At 40.7% G+C, this 27,779-nt stretch overlaps 1 protein-coding gene across 1 annotated transcript; it reads left to right on the forward strand.

Annotated features, from left to right (window-relative positions):
* The first annotated feature begins 1,355 nt into the window (after positions 1-1,355).
* col28a1b (collagen, type XXVIII, alpha 1b) lies at positions 1,356-26,116 on the forward strand. The gene is made up of 35 exons (XM_075466818.1): positions 1,356-1,441; positions 1,855-2,030; positions 5,687-6,267; positions 8,444-8,464; positions 8,554-8,613; positions 8,702-8,755; positions 8,834-8,878; positions 8,965-8,991; positions 9,082-9,126; positions 9,208-9,252; positions 10,195-10,248; positions 11,974-12,042; positions 12,246-12,314; positions 12,628-12,696; positions 13,439-13,507; positions 13,665-13,733; positions 14,868-14,936; positions 15,817-15,885; positions 16,557-16,628; positions 16,738-16,806; positions 16,925-16,996; positions 18,219-18,287; positions 18,366-18,434; positions 18,510-18,578; positions 18,677-18,745; positions 19,063-19,131; positions 19,241-19,309; positions 19,434-19,502; positions 19,830-19,910; positions 20,049-20,084; positions 20,301-20,337; positions 20,433-20,987; positions 22,801-22,985; positions 24,277-24,547; positions 25,526-26,116. Exons 1-35 carry the CDS (start codon positions 1,437-1,439, stop codon positions 25,693-25,695), a joined length of 3,627 nt encoding a protein of 1,208 aa, XP_075322933.1. The 5' UTR covers positions 1,356-1,436; the 3' UTR covers positions 25,696-26,116.
* The last annotated feature ends 1,663 nt before the right edge of the window (positions 26,117-27,779 follow it).

Here is a 27,779-nt window from a genome sequence, read left to right on the forward strand (position 1 = left end):
CACTGTAAAATGTAAATAAAGAAAACTTTAAAGATCTGAAAATCTCACAAACTGATATTTTATTGACAATCGAACACGTAAAACCAGAAATTTTATCATTGAATGAAAAATATTAGCTCATCTTCAATGTGATGGCAGCTACACGCTTTAATAAAGCTGGGACTGAGTCGTGTTCTCCAATATGTCGCATCCTCTCTTCTTTTCACAACAGTCTGTTAACGTCTGGGAACGGAGGAGACTAGTTGCCTTACTCCTTTTAGCCCCTGTGTCCTGCAGTCCAAACAGAGGCCAGTCTTCTTAAAGACTCTGGTTCCTGCTGTCAAAATGCAGCTTTAGATGCAAAATGTTCCTCCAGCTGTTCACTTACTTTTCCAGCCTTTTGTTGCCCCCCATCCCAACTTTTCTAAGACACGTTGCTGCCAACACATTCAATGGGAGCTAATATGTTTCATGAAATAGTAAAATGTCTCACTTTCTGTTTTCTATTGTGAATGAGATATCTATTTGATATTTCTAAATCATTGCACTCTATTTTTATTTACATCTCACACAGCATCCCAAATGTTTTGGAATTGAGTTCCTATATTAGAAGAACATTAGAGGTTTGTCAGGTTACTTTAAGATCACCCAATCGGCTTTATTGAAACATTTTACATATGCCACTTCAATTGATAACGAGTTTCTAAATGATGGTTTAAGGTTAAATCTTTACCTCCCATAGAAAGTACTTCGTGCATATGTGGAATAAACAGGAAAAAGATACTTATAAAGTTGCAGAAAGCGCCACTGGGTTTGGACTACAGTGAAACAGCAAAAACTAATTAGAACTGACCGTTTAATACATTTATGCAGTTTCCTCCACATTGATAAGGAGGGGGCTGGTCTTGGACATGATAAATAAGTCCCTCTCTGGCCCAGCTCCACATGCTGCTCTGGAATATATTTGATATTCAAAGTGGGGAAACCCTGCGAACCACTAAACCTTTCTGCATGTTTTATTTTCTCTTTGAACGCGAAGACCGTCTTTGGGGAGACGCTCAACTAAAAGGACAGTCGCATCTCTCTGTCTCTGGCGCGCACGCGCACACACGTTTACATAAAAAACAAATATAAGATTGGATTTCCTCACATTCTCGGAATCCAAGTGTTTTCAGTGGATGGGTGGATGCTAAAACCACAGCAAAGTTCAGGAATCATTTCTCTTTATAATACTGTCATTATTATCTGTGAGAGCTGCCCCAGTGTAGTGGTAACAAGGTCCACCTAAAGTCTGGCTCGTCAAAAAACTCAACCCTGGCGCCATGCCCGCGCATCAGCTCATCCGATGCCTCTGAGTTTATCTCACTCTGGTTTATAGAGACACAATCCGGCGGCGGCTGCGAAATGCCTCCAAAAGAGCCTGAACTGAAAGGACTGGAAGCACTGGCTGCAGCTCGATGAGGTAAAAGATGGATTTTCACTCTTTTTGCAGGCTTGTAACTGTTGGTAGCCCACTTATTTATCTGCTTGTAATGTCCTAAGTTGAATTACAACTTTAATGACAGGCAAAGTAGTACTAGTAGTCGTTATAAGGCAGAACTAAATTACCAGTGTTTGAAATTTGGCATCTGCTCATGCATATTATGCTGGTTTTGCATTCATTTTGATCATTTAGCCCCTGTAATGATGGCATTGCCATTTCTGTCACTATTGTGATTCTGCAGTTGCACATATCCAAGTTTCCTGTTCGAGTTTGGTTAAAGAATAGTTATGGAACAGAGTGTTTTGTTCTTTTGATTTAGTTTAATGTCGCTTAAAGAATTAAATCTGATTTCTGGTGATAAGCTCTCCATCTGCTTCCACTGCTGTCGGTAGGATGGAAATGTTGCTGAGGAGAAACCTGAGCAGAAGACTCGGGTTCTGCCTTCTGCTGTTGGCTCTCGTACACGAGGCCACAGGACAGAGAAGAAAGGCGTCACGCAAGAACAACTACAGATTGCATGACGACGGAGGAAACGGTCTTACTTATGAGAAGCATCCACAAGCTGATGGTAAGGGTTAATCACTGGATGCTGTGAGTGTAACAAACTCCACCATCAGACAACAATGAGCTAAAATTCAGGCCATTAAAGAAATTAGGTTGACAAACTTTATGTTCCTGTAGCTCAAACATATTGCAGGTGATTTCCTTTGGTGTATTTTTATTGCCTTTTTCTTTGCTGTTTTTTTGTTCCAGCGACTGAACCCCCTGAATCAAGCTCATGCTATTTGTTGTGTTTTTAAGCTGAAGCTTTTTAAACCCCACGCCTAATACTGTGTAGGTCCCCCAGTGACAGCCCTCACCCCTCGAGGGCATGGATTGCAGGACTCTGAACCTGTCCCATGGCATTAGGCAACAAGACATTTGCAGCAAATCCTTTTTGTCCCATAAATTGTGAGATAGGGCCTCCATGGATTAGACTTGTTGTTCCAGCACATCCCTCACATGTTTGAGATCTGGGAACCTTTAAGCTCAAGTCAACACTATGAAGTCTTTGTCATCTTGTTCCAACTACTGTGAGCAGTTTCTGCATTGTGGCAGGGCACATTTTCCAACAAAGAACACTGATGCCGTGAACTTTTGCATGTGGCGTGTAACATTTTCTTGGGTAAGAATCAAACCTTTACATGAATGCCAGGACCCAAGGTGACCCAGCAGAGCATTGCCCTGAGAATCATACTGCCTCTGTCTGCTTGCATTCCTCCCATAAGCCACCTGTATTCTTTGCTCTGACTCTTATGAGCCGATTAGGTGATTACTGCAAACCTTTTCTTTTATGCTGCCTTTTTGGCCAGCTTTCCTCAGTAGAAGAGACCTTGTATCTCAGTGGGATGTGCCTGCCAAATCAAAGGAAAACAAATTAGATGAAAAAATAGAAATAAAATGCACAGCATGGTCTGACACCTCTCTGTAGTTTCAGAATCCTGAGGTCAGCCTTTGTTCCCCACAAACATCGGTGCGCCCGGGTCCCCATAAAACTGGTTGTCCTTTCCTGGACCACTTTTGTTGTGGAGATGTTCACATTCAGTCATCTGGCCATAAATCTTTGGCTCTTGTCAAAGTCTTTTTTCCTCCTTCTATCACATTCATTCAAAGACTGACTGTTCGCTTGTTGCCATGAAAAGGTGTGATAGTTATAATTAATGTTGTTCAATGATCTTGATATTGGTTTCAGTGTTGTGGCTGATCATTGATCAGTAAACATTGTGAATAAAGATTAACCTTAAACCTACAGGTGAGAAAAAAAATAGGTAATTCTATCAGAGTCTATTTACCAAATGTGTGGAATGACTCTTTAACTTACTTTCTGCCTAATCTGTCATTGACAAATAAACTAAGATATACAAATACATGTACAAGCTTTATTTGACAAAAAGTAACTCTTTCTAGGTCTTATGTAAAACTCTGATTTAGATTCACTTTGAAGATATTTTTATGAAAACATCCCTTTTTTGATGCTTGGGAGTATCTGAACTTACAACCAAGTCAAATATTCTAAAAAAAACACCACCCTGTCCCTTTGTTTGGGCCTGCCTTGGCGTAAAAATATCTGGTTCAGTGAGCACCAACTCAGAGTAAAATGATTCAACCTCCACATCTCTATTTCCACCGACTTTCAGTTTAAATTATGCGACATGAAGTGTAAACTTTTGCTTTTTCATGTTTTGCTTTGCTCTTAGCAGCTAATTTTCATCCGTTTTTATGTAGTTCACTTAAAAAAGACATCAGCTTACAATGCTCTACCACTCCAATGTTTTATATCTCAACTGTGAACTCTAACTTCTTGGTGGCGTTTTCTTTCATTTTTTTTCTCCCAGCTGGAGTTTGGAAATTAAAGTCAACGAATGAAGCGTCAGTGAGGGCAACACCTTTACAAACACAGACTTGTAAAAGTCCATCAAACTCTGCCCATAGTAGAGACAGTTCTTTTTGTTAGCCTCTAAAAACGTGAACAAACCAGGATTTATTGTGACTGGAAGAATAAAAAGATTCCTTCAGTGTTCATATCTGGAGTGCTGTGTTTAGATAAGCTGGGGGAAGTTAAATGCAAGACTGACAACTAGGGATGCACCGATCCGATATTTGGATCGGATATCGGTACCGATAACGAAGAAAATTCGAGATCGGGTATCTGTGATTTTTTTTTTCTATTGTCCTGTCCAGCATTACACCCCCTCTAGTGGTGAAAAAACATTTTAAGTTGGGACAACCTCTGATTTTTTTTTTCTACTTTTTACCAAGCGAGAGAAGCTATTGTTTTGTTCAGATGCTTTTTAATGGATGTTTAATTCCAATTTGCACTCAACTATATAAAGAGCTGATTGCTATTTATTTTGAACTTATTGAATTTGAATTTATTTATTTTTTCTCAATTTCAGCTCCTTTATTATTTAATATTTTGTTTTGAATCCCTAATTGCACTAACTGAACCAGTTGCAATTGTTATATTTGTATGGTTAAGATTGTTTTACTGGTGCACAGTTATTAAATAAATAAGTAATTCAGTTCATTTGTTTTGTTCATCTGTTTATATGTTTTTAAAAAAATAGGAAAGAAATGTTTAAGTCAAGTCTGATGTTGCCTTTCACAAAAGAATGATCCCAGTCTTTTCCACACAATGAAACTTACCATTTGTTACCATAGTTCTGCGCTGTTTTTCTGGATCGGAATCGAATCTGTACCGACCAATACTAAACCTCAGATATCGGTATCGGTATCGTTATCGGAGGTGAAAAAAGCGGCTCGCTGCATCCCTACTCACAACAAATGTTCCCTGACTGAAATGCAGACGCAGAGAAGGAAAATGCAAGAACTTGAAGTATTAAAACTCTCAGGCAATGATTGTTCTATCAGTTTGGTGGGTGGTAGTTTGAGCTCAGTTTTCTGTGTAAGCTGGTGTAAACTCTGTCATACAGTAATAACATGGTTCAGGGCTTATTGAGTGTAATTTACAAACTGTCCAAATCCACTAATGCATGGTAATGCAAAACTGTAAAATAGATCTAAAAAAAAAAAGGCAAACCCTGCAGGAGATGGGTCAGAGAGGAGTTTTGAAGCTCACGTAAAACCAGTTTCTAAGAACAGAGGTGTAAAAGAAAAGGTAGAACTTTGACCAAAACATGTCGCTGTCATTTAATTTCACAAACAGTGTCAACTTGTCTTTTTATAAAAGGCCAGTTAAAAAGTGTTCCCTTGAGCATTTATAACCTCTAGTCTTAAAACATTTGCAGATATTGTAGAGAAGAAAGCGCCGAATAGTAAGCAGCTGATTTGAACATTACGGTCACATTAGCCTTTGCATACAAAAAAACTGCAACTTTGTTTTGCCAAATAATTCAGCAGCCACGTGTGAAGTTACCAAATTCACCTTAGTTTGACTTCTCTCAGGTGTTTTGGATCTTTTGAATGCTCTGTGATGTGTTAGGATGAGAGTTTCCACAGAGTGACCGAAAACAACTTTGGTCCGATGGTCATTAAAAAGAAGTGAGATGCGATAAAGCCGTCAAAGCCTCTTTTTGAAGGATCTGAAAGTGTTTGCTTCCCACTGAGATAACATTAAAAAGACAAGGGGCTGTTACATTCACAATAAAAAAAGGAATTTTTACTTTTCATTAACCCGTGCATTGGTACGACTCCTTCACTTTTTATCATTTCCTTGCCACGCAGGTCTGACATGCTCACTGGAAGTGGCCTTCATTCTGGACAGCTCTGAGAGCGCAAAATTAGCCCTGTTCCAGCAGCAGAAGGCCTTTGTCTTGAGCTTTAGCACCCGGCTCTCAATGCTGCAGGTGGACTCCATGCGGCAGGTGGACTGGGCGCTGAAGGTGCGAATGGCTGCACTCCAGTTCAGCAGCTCCGTGTCCATAGAGCACAGATTTACAGACTGGAAGGACCTTGATTCATTCCACAGTAAAATCAGCACGATGAACTTCATCGGCCACGGCACCTACACCACCTACGCCATCACCAACGCCACACAGCTGCTGGTGAAGGAGACGCCCAAGGACAGCGTCAGGATTGCAGTGCTGATGACTGATGGAATCGATCATCCACGTAATCCTGATTTGTTAGCGGCGGCTGCAGAGGCCAAACACCACGGTATCAAGTTTTTTGCCATTGGTTTGTCAGATATCGCCCAGCAGCGCCAGAATATCGCCAAACTCCGAGCCATCGCCAGCACACCTGCTCAGCAGTTTGTCCAAAGTCTTCGGGACCCTCAACTGGAGGAGAAGCTGCTCAGAGAGATGGTAAATGTGATTTTCTTTTTTCTCTTTGCTGTGGGGGGAAAGGTTTAGTAATGGGGCTTGTGTCTACATGTATTAAAGCCTCTGTGTGTTGCAGAAAGTCAAAAGAATTTGCATCTCATTCCCTCCATGAAGCCTAAGGTAAAACAGTCCAAATCAGAAAAAAATGTCATCTCGAGGCACTTCAAAGACACCACAAAAACAGTAAAACTGATCCTAATGTCTCATCAAACCTTACACTTAAAGCAAAGTGTTACTATCACAAAAACTTAATCTCAGAAAAAGTAGTTAAAGGTGCAATAGTCAATTTTACAACAAACAAGTACTTGCTATGTTTTGTGTCCAACAATCCAAATGAATAGCTTGTTTCTGCATACCCTTAGGTACGACCTAAAGGGGCGTCCTCTAAACTACCACACCTACGGGTGGAACACGCCAAGTATGACTAATGAGAATTTCCACATCAGAGTAAATGTGATCGTTAAGTGTTTCCTTAAAGAAGTCAGAGTCATCTTAAGGAGGTCTGAGTGAGTGGATGGTGTGATACATTTCTGCGTTTTCAGCTATTTTAACCAATAGGATTGATACAACAACTATTTTTCATTCTGGGGTTGCGTTTGTTCAAAAATACAACAGCATTTTACTAAAACACTTTTGTCACTTCCTGGTTGAATTTAGGCACCAACTTTACTTAGAAATGAGTAAAGTCGGTTGGTATCGTTGGCTGTTTAAGAAATGACTAATGGGTGTGATTTAGGGAGGAGGACAGTTTCTCCGGGTCTGAGTCGGCCACCCTGTCCTCCCCCAGCTCCAATGAAGAACTGCATTGGAGCCTGAATAACACTTATCTATGAAGAACTGAGGAATCAGAGAACACAGAAACCTCCTACGGTCATATAACATTGATTTATTTCACACTGGAAAAGCTGGCATCAGTGATTTATTTTCTCCATTTTTGCTTCACAAACAAGGGCAGTGTGAGACTGCATACCTCTGGATGAATCAGAAAACTCCTGGATGCACATCTGGATCCGGATTGACATTAAAATAGATTAAAAACACATCAAAGTTGGGCCATACCCCACCTATAGAACTGCTTTTAGAGTTGTGCTGCCCAGCAGTTCTCTCTAATGAGCAAGCACTTTGTGACTGGAAAGGAAAAATCCTCATTTAATAGGAAGATACCTCTGACTGAATTGGACAGAGGGGAAGAGGGGGGATTGGACAAGAAGAGAGGTAAAGACAGTGAGGAAGAGAGGACAGTGATGATGATTTAATCAAGCTTACCAAATCCTTTCAAATTTAAAGTTTTTTTCCTTCATCAATGAATCATATAGGAGCATCCTCTAAACTAGCACCCCTATAAATGTCGCACATTTTAAAACACAATGACCACATAGTTTGAACACATTCCCAAATCTTTCTGTTAACAAGTCACAAAGTCCTCACAAGGAGGCAGGAGGGGTTGATGGGGGTTGATGGGGGTCGCTTGGCGTGATTACGTGTAGCCCTTTCAACCAATGAATGACACTGCAACTGTTTTGCCAATTACTGGTTGACTTCAGGCAATAATTTTACTTAGTTAGGGTTAGAAAATCCAAACTACCTGTTAAGGGGTAAGAAGACAAAAAAACATTTCAGAGCTAAATCCCATTATTCTTACAAAGCCATGTTAGCACAGGCCATTTTCCTGGTTGCCTGGGTGACAAATAAACAAGTCTACACTTTACAAGTGACACTTTTGACAATTCCTGGATCTGTGTTGGTAATTCAACTACTTGGTTACAGCGACAAATCGCAACTATTTGCTCTGGGTCAGAAAATTCTTTTTTGTCTGGGCTACAACAACTTCTTCCAACTACAACACCATCACATTAGCGCACGTGATGCTTAAAAACTTCACATGCTGCTGCTCACACAACTACAAGAGGTCACTTAATCCTCAAACGTGAACAGATGACACTTTGAGCCATTTATTTGGAGGACAGTCTCAGTACTAGTTGGATTCGGGGGAGATAGATAAACTGCATAGTAGGGGTCAAAAGGGACATATTTTTTTGCCCAATACCACGAATACCACGCAAAGTGTAGCAAAACGATGCGTTGTTTTCTCTGTTGGTGAATGACGCTGCAGTGAACATGTAACTGAACTGTTTTTGTGTCATTTCTTCGCATCCAGGGTGCAGTTGCACTTGAAGGGGTAAGTTTTTAAAAAGCAATTCACTATTTTAGTTCTCTGAATAATTACTGTAAATGCTTGCACTGACCTTTTAATTTCCCCACTGTTAGTGTCCGCAGGCCAAGGTGTGTTTGTGTGAAAAAGGAGACAAAGGCCTTTCAGGAACTCCTGTGAGTTTTTGAGCACAAATCATTTCATCTTTGTGGGATAATCGTTTTGTCTGGGCTTCATTTTTTTTAATGTTTGCTTTGTGTCCAGGGCAGGAAAGGAGACGCAGGGGACAGAGGGCCACCTGGTTTAAAGGGGGGAAGGGTTAGTGAAAACACAAAAAGTCTTTCTCAGATGTTTTAATGTCCAGTTTTATAAAGCTCAGTGTAAATCTGTTTAAAGGGCGAGTCCGGCATGGATGGTCGACCTGGAAGTGACGGTCCACAGGTTAAAAAAACCTTTTCCTCTTTTCTCACACAGCTACTAAGTAACATCCAGTTCACTAGATTAAACACTGACTTTAAAACTTCCAGGGTCGTCCGGGTTATAAAGGCAACAAGGTGAGTCGGTGTACCGCATTCAACTTCAGTAACTATTGGCTGTTTTAACAAACATCTGCAGACAATAACCAGATGTGTTTGGCCTCGCAGGGGGAGAGAGGAGAGTGTGGCCCTCCTGGACAAAAGGGTGACACTGTATGCTCATTACTGACTTAAATATGTCTGTCAATGTCATGCACGCTGTGTCCTTCTGATGAATTAAGTGCCGTTTTGCAGGGACCTGAGGGACCTCCAGGCTTATCAGGACCAAAAGGAGAACAGGTAGTCTTCATTTAATTGTACAGTGGCAATTACAAATGTTAGTTTAAACTTTTTTGAGCATTATTCACCCAGTGCGATTACATTTTTGTGTCAAGGCATCTTCCCAGTCAAGACATCATATCCCAGATATTCTGAGATATTAAAGTAACTCCTGAAGAAGAGCTCGCTCCATTTTTTTCTTTCAGACGTTTACCAGAGTTGTTTTTCCCCTCTAGGTTGGTTTCTGTTTGGACAACTTCTTCTGGCGTTGTAGTATATGCTGCCACCTGTGGCAGCTCTACCCAACATAGCTGATTAGAGCGGGAATGCGTAATTTTTGTCTTGTTTCAAGAAAGTATTTCGATCACATTTCAATTAAACCCAAAAGTATTCTTAAGAATGAATTGGAACGTTGTCACGTTGAGGATTGAGGATTTTCAGAATGTAACATCGGCATTCACCTCTCATCTGTCACACTCTTTGTGTACAGTCTGCTGCATGCCAGTCACAGTAATGTATAGACATCAAGATTTATCAACATCAGACAGTCTGTCCTCGCTCCAATATAAAAAAAATGGGACTGAAATTTGATTTTATTCATCCCTGCACTCATGGAATGTGAATATTGGATTATGAGTAATCCTGGCACCAAAGCTGTGAATCCAGGCTTGCAGGATATTATTCTTTTGCAGGAACTGACTTTTTGTGGTGAGATTAGTGCATGAACCCGGCTATCACTCTTCCGCCTCTGTGCTACTGGCACAGTGTCAATTTAACCTTGTTATCTTTTGAGGCCTGAGAATCCAATGGAATGAAAGCTATGAACGTTGATGTTAATCCTGTTGTTATTTCTGTGGTCATACAACATGAAGGCTTCACTTCTGACACGTAGTTGCTTTGTGCTGTCGAACTTTTTGTTATACAAGAAAAAATGTGTGTTTGTGTGCTGCATTTGTTTCGCAGGGTGCAATAGGACCAATAGGAGACATAGGCCCTGAGGGCCCTGCAGGAACCAAAGTAAGTCCATTAAAGACTTAAAGATGCTTCCAATTACAGTCATTCCAGTTTTTTTTCCTGTTCTGCTAGTTTCCAGCAATCACAGTTTGTTTATTTGGAAAATGTGTAAATTCACAACTTTGATAGTGTCAAAAAATAGACTTCAGCAGACATCAGTGTGCATCATTATCCAAAGACATGCAATTCACAGGCTGAGAAATCCTTCGTAGGTAAACTCACTCATACTTCTAACCATATAAACCTATTTATATGAGTGCCAGAGCTACCATCCAGGACATACATTAAAAAAAAAAAAAAAGAAAGGAAGGAAGATGCCCCCAAGTGATGAACTGCTAAGTGAATGCCTCAAGCAGCAGAAACCCGGTGAGGTAGAGGTAGAAACATCGTGGAAGGATAAGTCCTTGTATTACATGTACCACAGACAGCTTGAGAAAGTGGCTGATCTCAAGACATCCCATCAGTGGCTAGAAAAGCTTGATCTGAATGACAGAATGGATGCTCTAAACATGGCAGCACAAGAACAGGCACTGAGCATCAGAACAATACGGGTCAGGGTATACCACACCAGACAGGTGCAGGCTGCACAAAGAGGCCCACAAAGCAGGCACAGCATGCAAGGAATGTCAGGCCCAGAGAACGGAGGACGCAGGAGCAGGAGATGATATATCCAAAAAGCTTTTAATGAGGAGCAGCAGTTCACAAGTTCTCATCAAGAGAGAAACAAAAGCAGGCTGTGGAAGTTACGTATAAATATATACTTCTCCCAAAGTTAGAGAAGAATAACTATGGAAATGATCGAAATAAAAATCACTCCACTATAAGGATGAAAAAAATAAAAGGATTATCAAAATTTAGCTTTAACCAAAAATCACTCCAAAAAATCGGAGGCACTATACTATGAAATATTTATAAACAAAAACTCACTCCACTGGGAGGAAAAACAAGAATGCTATGAAATGAGAATTTAGCAAGGCTATAATATTAAAGTTAACCAGAACACAAAACTCTCTTAACGAGGATTCAACCAATACGGTGACATGGAACGAGACTTAGCTATGGGAATAGATAACAGGTGGAATCATTCACATGACAATCAGACTGGAACACGAGAGGAAGGGCAAGTGACCTGAAACGAGAGGGAGAATTAATCTTTCAAATTAAACAAGAAATGACGAGACATGACATGGAGACGAGACAAAAAACCCACTTGACCTCACCGCGGTGTGACATGGAACGCCGTGACCAAGCGGCAGGAATAGTGTACAGGAACAAGATATGAGTTGCATGTCCCAAAGTCAAAATTGACTAAGCTAAAATCCTGTCCAAATTCCAAATCCAGATTGATAAAGTCGATGCGGGAGGTGAAGGCAACAGTGTGGCTAATCAGAGCAATGAGGGTCGTATCTCTCAAACTGGTTCCAAAGGATTCCAGGGCAACCGGCCCTTCGGAGGCAGGCGAGAGGGGAGTTTTAAGCACATAAAAAGGCAGAAGTAGGTTAAGGTAGTCCCTCTCTCTGCCTACAGCGCTCACTGCCTCTGTCTTTCTCAAGACATCTTAAGTGATGAAGAATGACGTTAATCTTTCTAGACTTATTTAAAAGGAGAAAATTGGACTCACACATAGGATAGCCACATAAAGCTGGATGCCATGTGTCATTCCTGTCAGGTCCCCCCCAGCTGTGTTGAACTGCGATCACATGACAAACTTCTGTTCACTTATGACAGGGAGACAGAGGGCCCAACGGTGCACCTGGACCACCAGGAGACTTTGGGATTGGATTCCCGGGAGCAAAGGTGAGTTCTTTATATCATCCTTAATGTAAAAGCATTGCAGGTGAGGCATGCAAACTGCTTGTTTTAAGAGCCACAAAACAATTCTAGCTTCGAGAAAGACCCAATAAAATCATCTCTTTCAACTGAGTTCTCCTTGCTGTTAAGGTGAAGATAATTTTAGACTTTTCACTGGAAGGTGTTTTGACGCTTTCGGCTGTCTGCAGGGTGAAAAAGGCCTCCAAGGAAGACCAGGTCCCACAGGTCCTGTTGGGATCGGAGAACCAGGACAGGCAGTGAGTATGAAGATAATTGGTGTAAATGCATAAAAATAGACTAAAACAGATTTTCTTTCCTTAACAGCAGTGAGAGAGTTTATAGAAAGTGGCATCAGGGGTTGAAGATGACCTTTCTGTCGCCTCCTTATAAAGTCTCACTTCCCCACTTTCAGACAGAGCACTGACGCCATGATGCTCCGGGACTTTGCACATTGTGTTGTTTTCTACGGGCCTTACAGCTCCTTCAGCCTTCACTCATCTAGTTCTCTGTTGTATGTCAGCATCCGCTCATGTCTGCACGTATTTTCATTCAGAGTTGTGTCTTTTTCAGGGACCACCAGGGCCCCCTGGAACTCAAGGAAAGGCTGGAGCCCCCGGAGAAGGGTTCCCAGGACCCAAAGTGAGTAATATCTTTGATCGTGTATAGAACATTGAATATGGTACACTAAATAAAAAAAATATAGAGAAGGGATCATTGACAAAACTTGAACAGATTCATTTAATTTCAGCAGAAATTGAACAATAAAAACTATGAAAACTGAAAGCAGGATTAAACATGCAATGGATACAAATGCTAAAAAAGTGTACACATACCACCTATACACACAAACCAGTAAACCATATGTAGATGTTTCTGCTTAAGATAACCAGGTTTTAAGGCAAAATAAATCGAGTACAATTCCCAGTCAGGAAGAAGATATGCCCATTAAAAACAGATCAACTGGATATATAAAAACGACCCAGAGCTGGTGGGTGAGGGGGACCACAAAACAGCTAAAAGTTGTGTTAAATGCAGAAGAAACTATCAGATAAAGGCTCATTATTTCACTGTCACACTTACAAAAACAGCGGCCATTATACAGTACTGATATATCATGCTTATGTTATTAAAAAGCTCTATGTTACTGCTGATTTTTAACTATTCATCACTTTCTATTGAGGTATGATGCAGGTAAATTAGCATTTCACTTGGATTGGTGATGCAGTTAACCACCAGCTATACCACAGTGCAGACTGAAAAAATGGTTTCATAACAGTAAGAGCCAGAAAACGTGTATGCGTGTAACCAACTACACGTAAGATTAAATAAAGATCACTGCTTTGAGAACAAAGATGTGCTCGAGCTGTCATCTTTGTTTTAGGGGGATCGAGGATTTGACGGTCCGCAGGGAAGACGTGGGCTGACTGGTTTGGGGATCAAAGGCGACAAGGTGAACTCACATTAAGCTTATATCAAACTTTGATGTGTTGTCAACTCAGGAAACAGTTGCAAACCATGAAGATTCTGCATAATTTTTGTGTATTGAAGCTTTTTATTCATGTCAGAGCTGGCTATTTAATCCTTTTGTGTCTTGCATCCTTCCTCAGGGTGATCCTGGGCCGCCTGGGATTCAAGGTCCAGTCGGTCCTCCTGGGATAGGAATTCAAGGAGAAAAGGTAGTGTCATAAAAACTATACGCACACATTACAAACATGATATTTTATTTCCAGTCCCTCCAGGATGTTGCACTGGTTTAATCACAGACCTTATAATAAAAATTGGAATTTCACATAAATTGAATGCAGTATAAAATAAGAGTTCTTTTGTGTTTTTTTTTAACTCCACACAACTGGTGCTACTTCTTACATCTGCTAACATACACACCAACCATAAGGGCTGCTACTGCTTTTATATTCTTTATGTAAATTCTATGTAAACACAGCATAACTGTACAGTCTCGCTCTATCTACTATGAAATACTCCCCAAGGTGTACTTCTTTGTCTACCAATAAAGAATATTTACAGGTGGTTTTGGCTTATTACTACATATTCAGCCCCCACCCCAGATATCTAAAAAAAACTGTATATCTTTTATAGATTTCATGTCCATGTAGATCTAAGATCCAGACATCTATCTCCATCAGGTTTAAATTAGCATTTTTTTAGCTGCTACATGTCCCTGAACTGAACACACTCTGCCTTTAAAGTTAAAGAAACCTGGAAACAATACAGGTTTGTAGATATGGGTTCATCTGTAAATAAAGCAGGATGTTGACATGTTTTTAAAGCACATGATATATTCAAAGTTAACATCTGAGAAGTTTTTAAATAGATATGATCAACGCTGTCAAACAGAAGCACTGTAAACAAGCTTAAAACCTCAGATTGATGAAGAATGAAGATGGAATCCTGAATCTGTGCTTGATAGATTTAAAGGTAGACCACATATTACTTTCACATTATTTATCTTATTTTTTTATGTCTTATCGGCACTGATCTCGAGGAATGCACGAGGGCTGAAACTTGGATAAATTGGCGTGCATACGGTGTGCGTCACACCATATCTTATTGTGATTTCCAAACCCATGAGCCTGAGGTGATGTGAATGTTACAACAGAACAACTATCTCAGGGAAAATGTACAAAATATTCCACAGTCGAAGCCGTGAATATTGTGATTGTTGTTGTACTGTGTCACTGGGATTACGCTGGGAAAGAATGAGCATAAAAGTTACCAGGAACTGCCACCTGCTCACTTCTCTTTTCCTTCTCGGTGTTGATTTGTTCCTAATTTCCTCTTCCATTTTTCAGGGAGACAGGGGCCCAATAGGACCAACAGGACCCAGAGGAGCTGCAGGTTTAGGAGTAGTAGGACCTAAGGTGCAGTACGACACTTGGAGGAGGCCCGTTTTGTGCATTCTACGTTAAACATACATTTCATAAACAGAAAGATGCTGATTGTGATGGGCAGTCAGGTGATACGCCATCTCGGTGCATCTAAACTGTTTGTCAGACATGATTTTGGGTGAGATGGAGCTGTCAATCAAATCCAGCTATCCATTATTTGTACCCACTCAATCCAATGTCAGGGTCAGCTATCCCAGCTGTCATTGGGCGAGAGGCAGGGTACACCCTGAACAGGTCGCCAGTGCATCACAGGGCCACACAGGGACAAATGGGACAAATGGGACAAACAACCATGTCCACAAAGCTCACTCCTAGTTTCAATTCAGCGTCACCAATGAACATGTTTTCGGGCAGTGGGAGGAAGCAGGAGTATCCAGAGAACCCGTGCTAGCCACCGTGCAGCCATGGCTTATAACATGAGACAATTATTTTACACTCAGTTGAAGTTAAGATAAGGTTCATTTCTGAGATGAACAAGAGGAATGATGAGAATTACAGTTTTTTGTATGCAAACTTTAAATTCGACCACTTACATTTATCTAAAATGCATTCTTAATATTTTTTCCTATTTTTCAAATCCCCAGTTTGTGAGTCTCTCTACTGCCCAGTTTCCGTGAATACTCACAAACTAAACTGTAACAATCCACAGAAGATGATATTAGCAAACAAATGTTCAACTGGCCGACACATTTTAAACCTACACCATATTATTGTGACTTGTCTCTTAAAGATTTGCACCTTTGATCGGAACAAACAAATTCTGTGGCACAGACAAGTAATGTAAGTTGTACCATCAGTTCTACTCTATAAAGTTACACTAAGACCCCACTGACTGTGTGAATGTTGTCCTCAGGGGAATAAGGGCTTCACAGGTGAGCCTGGACTGCCTGGTGAAAGAGGTGTGGGACAGCCAGGACCCAAAGTAAGTAGACTATCAGCTGATATTTGTATTATTTCCATTTGCTGTGATAAGATGATATCCTCTTTTTACTTGCTTCATGGTTAAAGTACAGATAAGTGAGAAATATTGAGCTCTATCCTTCATTGTTCTTGTGGACATCCATCTGACCGAGCTCATCTTATCTCTTCCTGTAAGAACTTTGACTATTATAAAAAGGTGCTGTTCAAGTCTTACTTTTTATTTATTTATTCATGTGGAAAGTAAAAGATTATATGAGGAATAAGCTAATATTCAACAGCCAGGCTGACTGTAAGGGTGCTTTTCAACCAGAGGTTCCGGGAACTTTATATACCTGAAAATAAACATTCAGGAAGTCCTTCGGGGTTGAAGCCCTTTTTTTAAGGAAACTCTTTTGCCCTCTTTAGAAATAAATGCTAGAAGCGAATTAGTCTGCGAGAAACAGTGTAACTGTCATTTTGAATGTAATTCCTAGCTTAAACAGAAAAAAACTTGTACTCTGCTGGTAGTCTGTCAGTTGTTGGTTGTTGGTTTTCTGTGTCTGACACAAACTACAAACATCATCCATAAAAACTCCCACTTATCCATCATGGTTCCTTAGAGTTTCAAAAGTCCTACCATACTTAAGTGAAGTTGTGAACTTTTTGAGTTTTGTTTCATTTTCCTCTTTTTAGGGAGACCCTGGAGCTAACGGCTTACCAGGAATATCAGGTCAGCCAGGAGAGGATGGAAGTTCAGGACAAAAGGTAGCATTGAAGCCAGTTTTCACCTTTTTAGATTTTTAGATATTATCATACCAGTTTCAGTCTTTCTATCCTCTTTCTCCTTCTCTGACCTCTTTTCAAACCACGGCAGGGTGACATCGGATTGCCAGGGCCCAGAGGACCTGATGGGGCTCCTGGTAAAGGCGCTCCTGGAGAGAAGGTAACACTCATGTAAAGATTTTTATTAAAACTGCGTTATTGGATTTTTCAGGCAACTTAAGAAATCATCATCTAAAAGCCAACTGCAGAGCTGACTCCGTTTTGTGTTGCTTTGGCAGGGAGACAAAGGGGACAGGGGAAGCAGAGGCCAGCTGGGTCAAGCTGGTCCTATGGGGCCAATGGGGCCAAAGGTAGGTACATGGATGGCAGAAACATTACACATTAAGATGTCTTAGTGATTGTTACAGCAAACTTCAAATGTTGCCTTTACTGTCTGTCAATGATGTGGTGCAGAAAATGTCCAGAAGACTTTTCCTTTCAAGCAACACCAGAGAATTTGCCAGTTTATTGCTCTTTGGCTCCTCCTACAGCTGTGGGATGTAACACCACTGTCATAAAAACAAATCTTTATGTCAGCCAAACACATCAAGAAAGCGTAAAGCACAATGGTGTGATGCAGGGCTGGAAACTATTCATTTCTATTAATCAATTATGATTACAATGAATTAAACTCCAATTGGCTTGAATTTGACTATATTATTTAGGTGCCTTAAGTTGTTGTAATTTGGCGCTATAGCAATAAAACTGAATTGAATTGAAACCAAAGTATCTCAGCCCAAACCAGTCTGGGGATAATGGTCAGTACCTGTGAGTGTTCTGAAAGTGTCAGCTGCCTGTCAAATCAACAATAAAGTCTGAAAACAGCTTTCTTTGTCAGACTAGAAGATCAAAACTCAAAAATATTCAGTTTACCATCCATATCTGAGAAGCTGCAACCAGTTTCAGAATCAAAAAAATTTATTTATATCTGTGGGGAATTCATTAGTAGCTTCCCAGTCCAATAAAAACACCTAGCAAACAGTTAGTATGGAGCTTATTTCAATTAAGAGAAGCAATAAATAAGAGCATTGTCTGTGCTGAGCAGCCGAAAGGCAAAATTAATGAAAGACCATTAGTCTTTATGAGGCTCACAATATAATGTTGGCCCAAAAGCATTAAAGTGAATTCCATGGAGGGAATGTGGTCTGGTTGGCTGATCATTTTCTACCAGAGAAATGTTTCATGTCCATCTTCATAAAAATGAACCACCTTAAACAAGTAAGGAGACACTAACAGTTGTTGAATCGCTTAGTTAAAGATGAAAAGGTGCAAATAAACTGAAAAACTAGGGTAAAGAACGAAGGGGGGATGAGAGAAGACAAAGAGGATTGAAAACAGAAAAACAAAAGGGAGGAAGGAGGTCATTTTCTGCATAAATCCTGCATTATATCTGGAGTCGTCTGTATGCCTGATGAAAACTTTTAAATGATATTGTTTTAAACCTAAAATTCCTTTTACATTGAAACTCCAAATGTCTGAATCCCGCCTGTTTACGTTATTAAATGTAACTCTGATGGATGCTACCTGTCCCAGGGGGAACCAGGAATGATTGGGCCTCCAGGAACAACCGGGCCTGTGGGAAGGGGGATTCCTGGTGCCAAGGTAAGCTGATGTTGTGCCAGCCGAACATGCCGTAACGTTCACCAACAAAAAACATTTTCCATTTTTCATTTCTGTCAGGGAGAAGTGGGCCCACGGGGTCCTCCTGGAGTTGTGGGAGAGACAGGAATCGGTTTAACTGGATCCAAGGTGAGGTCAGTTTATTCACCTTTACTGATCTTTTTAGACTAAAGGAAGTAAATACAAGCACTGTCTGCTTTGTAGGGCGACAGGGGGCCACCAGGGCTTATGGGGCCACCTGGACTGAAAGGTGAAGGGTTTCCCGGGGCGCCGGTTAGTATCCAACTATGTGACAGACTTATTTATTGCTTCAATGGTTTTGGTCATCACACTCAGCTCTACATGATGTGTCATTTTTAACTGTGTCTTAGGGACTTCCGGGGCCTCCTGGTCAGACAGGAGAGACTGGAGCAGATGGCATCAGTTTACCGGGACCAAAAGTAAGGACATAAATGAAGTGATAGTACTCGTCTCTTCCTCAGAAGTTCCCTTTTTTTAAATTTTATGTTTATATTTTAGGAGATCATGCACAGATAACACACGACCATTTTAGAAAAAAAATCAGTTTTACTCAAAAACATTTGGAAATATGAGAGAAATTCTTCATTTTTCTTGTGATATGAAGAACTACGGATGTATGACATGACAATAGACCACATAAGATGTCATTGTGTCCTTTTGTAATGACTGCAGTTTAGCCTCAGTGAGAGCACCATGTCTATAAATGTTTGATAACTGTGACACCATTCTGTCTCAGGGGGACAGAGGCTTGCCTGGACCTGCTGGACCTGCTGGGCCACCAGGAATTGGTCTGATTGGTCCAAAGGTAATGACTTCAAAAACAGTGCTTCTTGTTTTATTTCTGCACCTTTAAATGCACAGCTGGAAGATGGTTTTCAGTCTTTCAAAAGGTAAAAAGTTTGCTTTTCCTGCAGGGTTCGGTTGGTCAGGTGGGCCCACGTGGTCCTTCAGGTTTAACTGGAGAAGGAATTCAAGGACAAAAGGTACCGCTGTCCCACGTCATCTTTATTTAGTTTGAGCTGTAACTCCACCATTAGTCAGCAGTTTCCTAAGGATACTATAATCATAAGGTTATAACTTAACATAAACTGTGCTGAATGTCTCCAGGGGGATCCTGGATTTCAGGGGATTCCCGGACCCAGAGGTCCTCCAGGACAAGGTTTGCAGGGAGATAAGGTAAGGTCATGAACTATTATCCATCCATTTTCCATACTTCCTAAATCCTTTTCAGGGTTGCAGGGGTGCTGGAGCTCATCCTAGTTGGCATTATGTTTATCGCAGGGCCAACAACGTTTATCTGAGCTCAAATTAGCTCAAGTTTAGTTCAACTCGACTTCAGTAAACTGGTTTGTGGTGCAACAAGAAGCTGGTGTTGCCTCTGCGCAGACCTCAGTCGTATTAAACTGTGTGCGACCTTTTGGACATTTTAGTGACAAGACTGTTGCAGTATAACAGACTCACTTGTTCACATAGACTGAAGAGCTGCTTCTTTCATTCCTGCAGGGCGATCGAGGGTTGAGAGGTGAAACAGGCAAAAAGGGAGACAGGGGGGAGTCTGGACTGCCTGGAGGCATCGGACCTGTGGTACATGCTATTTGTTTTTATTGACTTGCTGCTGATGGTTTGATGATTTAAGGTGTCATACTGTAATTTCAATTTAACTGAAGAGTTAAAGTCTTTTGAAGCTAATTATGGTGTCATGTGACCTGTTTCCAATGACAGGGCAGAGGGGGAGAGAAAGGAGAGCCTGGACTTACGGTAAGTATAACGACACACTCGCACGGGAAAACATTTTCTAACAATAACAATAAAATTCAGACATTTTTAATTTGAATGTTTCTGAATTTGCTTTGATAAAACAAATGGACTTCTTCTTGGGAAAATAAACTTAAAGCAAAAAAACACTTTAGCAAAGTATGAAAAATGACTTAAATCAGTGATTAACCACATATCATGTTTTCCATTCTCTCACAGAGGGATGAGATCATCCAAATAGTTAGAGACATATGCCGTAAGTATACAGCCTGAAGAGAATGACCGATACTCGCTCTTCTGAATATAAATGTTCTCCATCCTCCCGCCTGTGTCTCTGCTCTGTTTCATCAGGTTGTGGGGTGAAGTGCCACCAAACACCCTTAGAGCTCGTCTTTGTGATTGACAGCTCAGAGAGTGTTGGCCCCGATAACTTCAACATCATCAAAGACTTTGTGAACGCCCTGGTCGATCGTACCTCAATCAGTAGGAACGCCACGCGCATCGGCGTGGTCCTCTACAGCCACATAGACGAGGTGGTGGTCAACCTGAAGCAAGAAGCCACACAGGATGAGATCAAATCTAAAGTCCGCTCCATGAACTACATAGGCGAGGGTACCTACACCGGCAGTGCGATCCATAGGGCCAACCAGATGTTCAAGCTGGCACGAGCAGGTGTGAGGAAGGTAGCTATCATCATCACAGACGGACAAGCTGACGAGAGGGACTCCATCAGCCTTGATAGCGCGGTGGAAGAAGCTCAAGAAAGCAACATCGAGATGTTTGTGATCGGGGTGGTAAACGAGAGCGATCCTAGGTCTGTGGAGTTCAAGAAGGAGCTCAGCTTCATAGCCACTGATCCGGACAGCGAACACGTGTACCTCATCGATGACTTCAAAACATTTCAAGGTGACAGCCTGATGATCAGGTGGTATTGATGGAAAATGTTGTACTTATTTTGTACAAAGAAGGTGAGTTCTGTAGATTGTCCGATATGAAAATTCTGGGAATACACAACATACCCAAATGTATTCAGGTATACACCTCAAGTCAAGTCTTTTTATTGTCAGATACACAGAACAAAAGAGTCGAACTGGGCACTGAAATTCTTAGGACAGGACACCGTACAGCAGCTACCATAACAAGACATAACATGCCGTAACATGTCATGACATAAGTACTCTAACAAAAACAGTAACAATAAATAGGCAATGTGGATACAACAATATACATTTTATGCTAATTACAAGAGCTATAGTGGACATATAAAACACATAATAGCCTATGCTAATCTAAGACCTATACTAACCTAGAACATAAGGTAAAATAAAAAATACAATATTGTGCAATATTGCAAGTTGCAGTGCAAACAGCAGTGGAGGTAGGCATGTGTAAAGTATAAAATGTCGAGTGTGTATGTGATGAGAGTGCATTATAGTCCATTTAGAAGCCTGATGGCCTTAGGATAGAAACTGTTCTCCATTCTGTGGGTGCAAGACCGGATGCTTCTGTACCGCCTACCAGAAGGCAGCATGGTGAACAGTTTGAGTACATAATTAGTGTAGGTCTATGTTAAATATCTGCTCTTTCATACTTCCACTCCAACACATTTCAATGTGAAATACTAAACACGGTACATCTGCAGAACATTCACAGTTTGGGTGAGAACAGGATGAAAGGCATTGTCCTGCTGAAATAAGCTCAATCTTCCAAGGAAATGACGTTCTATGTCTTTAGCATATGTCTCTCCAAAACTCCAACATCCTCCTCTCCATCAATGGTACCTTTGCATATGAAGTGATCCATGCCATAGACACCGATGCACCCCCATACCATCACAGATGCTGGCTTTTGCATCTTTCTCAGCAGCCTGGATGCTCTTTCTCATCTTTGTCGAAGCAGACGTCAGGTTTTCTTTCCCAAAAGCAGCTGAAACGTGGACTCATCTGACCACAGAACACGTGTTCTTTGGTCTTTCTGTCCATCTGAGCTCGTGTCCAGAGAGCCCGGCCGTGTTCCTGGCTGCTTTCACGACGTGGACATTGCTGGGTGAAAATGCTTTTCAAACGTACGATGCTGGCCATCGTTTTCATGAGGGCTCACCAGCTTTTCACTGTGGGCCCTTCAGCACTGAGGTTTCCCAAGACTCCTTGAATCTTTTCACAATTTTCTGCTCGATAGATGTTAAAAGCCCAACGTTCTTAACAAACTTGCTTTAAGAAGCATAGATTTTTAACTGATTGATGACTCTAATGACTCTAGATTTCTTCATATACTATCTAAATTAAATTAAATGTGTCATTGAAAACACAGAAGAGGCATTTCTTTGGACTGGAAAAAATGACAAATTACAGATAAAAGTTCTGTTTTTAGATTTTAGACAACTTTTCTTACTTATACTCACCAATTAAATCTGTAACATTTTATCTGCTGACACATGGTGGCACCAGAGTGCAGAGGATCCCACTGAAGCTTTAAATGGAGTGGACTACACACTGGTTATCAACTGGAAAAACAGGCATGTCGCAATCTCATTTTCTATATAAACATCCACATCCAGGAAGCTCTTGAGCAAGGCAGCTCAAATCTACAGCTTTCTTTGGGAGTCAGTAAAGAGAAAGTGCTTTATTCAGGCTCAGAGAGCGTCCCCTTGTGAAACTGTTGAGCTGTATAAAACACGGTGGATCTTTGGTATCAATGTTATTATCTTCTGGTTCTGCAGCTCTGGAGAAAAACCTGCTAAGTTGTATCTTTGAAGAAGGAAAAAGCCATTTGTTCGGCCCCATCCCGAGCACCTTACTTCTTCCAGGGATCCCAGAGGTCTCCAGTATAGTTCGAAAACCACCGTACAGGAAAGAAACAGACACGAACACTTTCAATGGAGACTTCCGAAGGGTTCAGAAAGTGGTAAGGAAAACAATGCAGTGCTTTTTCCATGTCATTCTTTGCTGTGCTATGATAACCGATTGGAAACTGTATACATCGTATTGAAGTTTTAAACTACTGGATGGAAAACCTGACAGATATTAATGATCCCCAAAGAACACTCAAACAGCAGGTCAAAGTTTATCCAGTTATCCAGTGAAATAGCTCAACATTTATCAGATATATTAGCATACATTTTAATAACACCTTGACTTGAGTTTTAATGACTTTTGTCCACATTTTGTTTATCTAGCATCATCATAAAACTGACTTTTGTTGTCACTATGAAAATGTCTGAGCTATTATTGGATCGGTTTTACCTGCTGTTTAAGGGTTAGGGTGCTTTCACTACTACAGAGTAAGATAACATTCATAAAAGAATGTTTTTATTGTTATTGGATTAACTGTTTTGTGACAGCCTGCAGCTGATTAACCGTCACTACTAGTTAATGTTGCAATTACTTTATTGATAAATGTATTCTTTGGTTTCTGAAATTTCTGAGAACTGTAAGAAATGGCCCAGAAAATCATTTACAGTCAGAACTTGGTCGGGTCAGGCTATCCTAGCAAGTTTAGCTCAAGAGTGGAACACAAAAGGATTTTAAGAAAGTCTCCAGGAAAAAAATCTTAAAATGTTATCATTGACCTACAAGAAGATCTCACGCGTCCGATGTCAAAATGTATCAATCATCAGAAAGAGACTGCACACATTTGATTTCCATGGGAGGTCTGCAAGTATAGATTGAACATCTACAAAAAGATCAGGACTTCTGAAACAATTTGCTTTGGACAGATTAATCTAAAGTTTAATTAATTTTTGGACAATACAACAGGACATGTTTAGTGTACAGCAAAGATAGTATTAGAGCAAAAGAACCTCAAATAACCTGTGACGTTTTGGGGTGTGAATAGCATGTTTGCTGCTGCTTTACAGCAGCAGAGTCAGCTCACCGACATTTAATTCACTGCGAATTTTTCATGTCATAGGGTGCTGGAAGAAAATGCCAAAACTTTCAGCAAAATGTCCGTCATGGCAACGACCTAAAACATTCCAGTAAAATCCACCAAGGAAAGGCTTAAAAGAAAGAAATAGAGTCCCGGTTAGGCTGTGCATGCAAGAAAGCCCTCGAACATCACACAGCTGTCAGAATGCTGGATTTAAGAGTGGGGGAAACTGTCTACAGACAATATCAAAGCTTGCTCAGATATATCTTTGTGACATTTGTACGGTAGATAAATGAGGTCAATTAAAACCTTTCCTCGACTGTCGCAGCCTGGCTCCTCAGCGTCCCACTCCGACAGGGAGTCGGTCACTCCACAGAGGCCCAAGACAGACAACGACAGGACCTCAGAAATTCAGAGGTTTCCCTTCTTCGACAGGGAACCCTTCAGACCTGTAACAGAGTTCCTCCCACAGTTTGAGATGAACAACCCCCCACATCATATGAATGGAGCCATCAAGCTGGGGGCACCGTCTAAGAAGGGGGTGCCCGCACCGTCTCCACAAACTCCTCCGCTGCTACACTCAGATACCCACACATCAGGTAACTCCAGACACACCTTTTAGGTTTAAATTTAAAGGCATTTAGCAGGATTTTTTCTGTCACTTATACCTTCTTCAGTTTCCTCTTCAAGTAAAGTTGAGTTGTTACTTCAGGGGGTGACTAATTGTGGGACAATTCCTTGGCTAGAAGCACCGGACGGCTTCATTAACTTTTAGCAAGAGAGTAAATAGTCTTGTTTGCAGTTAGATTGTGGTATTCTGTGCAGAAAAGTCCTTTATTGCGTGCATTTTGAACTTATTACGTCAGGACATGAGTATCGGAGTTTATATGAAGCTTTACATGTATCCACATGGTTTCTATGATATAAAATAATTGGAGTCCCTCAGAAATGAATAAATCTATAACAGAATAGCATAATAAATGAGTATGAATAGGAGTATTCTGCTTTTTCTTTGTGAACCACAACTGTTGTACGTGAAACTACTAATCCACCTCTTATCTTTCCTTAACCATCACTAAAATCTATCCCTAAACACATTTAAGGTGAGGAAAGAACAGTACAGTTGCAGAATCTTCATTCATTTGGCATCCACAAGCAGAGTTAGCTTTGTTCCAAGATTCTGCTGGAACAGCACAAACCCTCAGATTGTGTGACCCACAGAGGAAGTGCAGCTGTGGATGGTGTCTTAATCAAGATCAATCAATCTAATTAAGGTCCTGGTCAAGCATCTAGACGGCGTCAACTCGCAGTCACTCTGCTCCAATAAAATCCTGATTTTCTGACAGAATCACCTTAAAGACAACGTCTGTGCAGTGAATTCTGTTATTCTGACACGTACGATGATGTCCCAGAGAGAAAGTGAGAAGCAGCACAATGTCATGTGTTGCATTAACTTGATTCCACTCCCTTGCATGTATGATGGAACAATGACTGTGGTCCGATAAAATGCCTGTAACTCTCAGTGTTAGTAATTCTGGTATTCGTCTTATTCGCTTGTTTTCTGTTGTGTCCAGCAGAGGGTTGCGACCAGATTCTGGATCCAGGACCATGTCGGGACTACGTGGTGAAGTGGTACTACGATACCACAGCTAACGCCTGCGCTCAGTTCTGGTTTGGAGGCTGTCAAGGAAACAAAAACCAGTTTGAGACTGAGAGGAGCTGTAGAGAAACCTGCGAAAAAGTCTAACATTCCTTTAGTCATGAACATAAATGTTAAACAAGTGGATGTTCATGCAACATTTTAGTGTTTAATTTTACATGTGACTGTGCCACAAAGTTCACCTCATCTTCAGTGCCTTAGTGTTCCTTTATTTGTTACGTTGTCAGTGATGAGATTAATGAACATCAAGAATTAAACCAGGTGGATTTTCCAGTTTTAAATGGTTAAAAGCTAGTTATTAAATGTGTTTTTTGTCCTGTTTCCAAGTGAGATCTGTTTACTGTGTGATCATAAAAGAGCTGATGGAGAGAAAATATTTGCATGTTACTTTTAAGTTGCTGTTGAAAATGAGACAAACTTTGTAACACTAACAAATCACTAACCAAAGCAATTAAACATTACATTTTAAGGGCATTTTAAAGAAATGCTCTCACTGTATCCTGTCACTGTGAACCTTTGTATCTTCTGAATAAATGTAACATAAGACAGTTTTCTTCCTGTGACATGGGGAGCTGCATGGGGTGCTCACACATTCTTCCATGTTCACACACAAGGGGGGGTTGTGTTGGAAAATATTCACTTTAGTTTGAAATATATTCCCTGCTGATCTCATTATCTCAACTCAATTGTCACAGTCATAAAAGAGTGGTTGATTGCCTCTATTACTGAGATCATTTCAGGTTTTTGGCTCCATTTCTGTTGGTTACAGGATTTTTATACTTCTACAAGCTTTATTTCTCTGTTTCCACACATCTACAGGTACAGGAACTAAATGTAATGCACACCTAAACAATAATGTTTATGTAGAAGCACATCTGTAAATGCACAATTGTGGACTATTTCATATTTATGGATTAGTAATGCACCTGGATATCCAACAAGCTGTAATGTTGGAGCAAAAAAAGACACCAACAAGGAATAGAATTTGAAATAAAGATAAATGTGACACGCTCAACATGTTTGTCTAAAGGGCTTCAAGGAAGAATAAAAGGTGCGTCGGCAACCATGGCATGTGAGGGGATAGAAGGCCGGTCTGCATTCTCCCATCGCACAGAAGAGTCACAAAACTGCTGAAAACACTGAAGTCCTCTTTCCAGATATGATCAGAAATAGAAGTTACCACTCAGCTGGCTCTGGTTTTAAAGCCTCCAGGTTGGCAGTCGGGCATCCCTGTGTTGGTCTTTGTAGAGCTTGAAGTGAATATAATTGGATGAAAGGTTTGAACTTTGTATTTCATTGATTCGGTTTTTGAATGGGAGTCTTGAAGAAATCCAAAGATATCGTATGAAACTGTGCTCTTCAGTTGATTCTCAGGCATAAATTCAATCCACGTGCAGCTCAGTGAACTTTGAAGATCAGCACCGCGTTAAAAGAGAAAAAAAAGATGTTAAACCATCTCCTTCATTGTCTCTGGCTCTGTGGCGTAAGGGGTTAGTGTTTCTCTGAAGCCTTTAAGGGCACTGATGTGAACCTTGGAAGCTTTTATGAACTTTAGGAAACATTGAAGAGTTATATCTGCCCTGTTTGCTCCAGGTGTTAGGTTGCTTGTCAGATGTTTTGAAGTCTTGGGGGTCCATCCTCAATCATCTGAACAAAATTTAAAGCTCAGTACCATAATAGTTGGGAAAGAAATGAACTCAATAGATTGTTGGTCTCTGTGGGAAGATAGCTCAGGCTGCTGGAGAGTGACTTAGAGTTTCAGAGGGGATGGACTTGATTCTTAGCTTTGGAAGACAAAGGATGACAACCTTTCTAGATACAGCATTAAGGGGATGCTTGATATATGAAGACTGGGGATTTAAACTCGTGATTGACAATGTATTTCAAAGTATAATATCTAAAAAGAAGAATCAAATGTGAAACAACATAACTCAGGAGGTTGGGAGACTGCTTCAAGTTGCAAAGCTTCTGTCTTCAATTCTTTGGGGAGTCTCAATAATATGTCAAAGTCAAGAATATTTTACAGGTCAACAGAGAGAGAGAAAAGCTGTAGGAGAGCACATTTCTGGAAGCATTGCTCAGACTGTCATCAAACCTTACGACTATGAATTTTCAGGTCTAACACTAAAAATGCAGATTGAAAAGCCCTCCGAAAACATCTCCGAGTGTGT

This window comes from Odontesthes bonariensis, chromosome 5, assembly GCF_027942865.1.
Source record: "Odontesthes bonariensis isolate fOdoBon6 chromosome 5, fOdoBon6.hap1, whole genome shotgun sequence".
NCBI classification, from domain to species: domain Eukaryota; kingdom Metazoa; phylum Chordata; class Actinopteri; order Atheriniformes; family Atherinopsidae; genus Odontesthes; species Odontesthes bonariensis.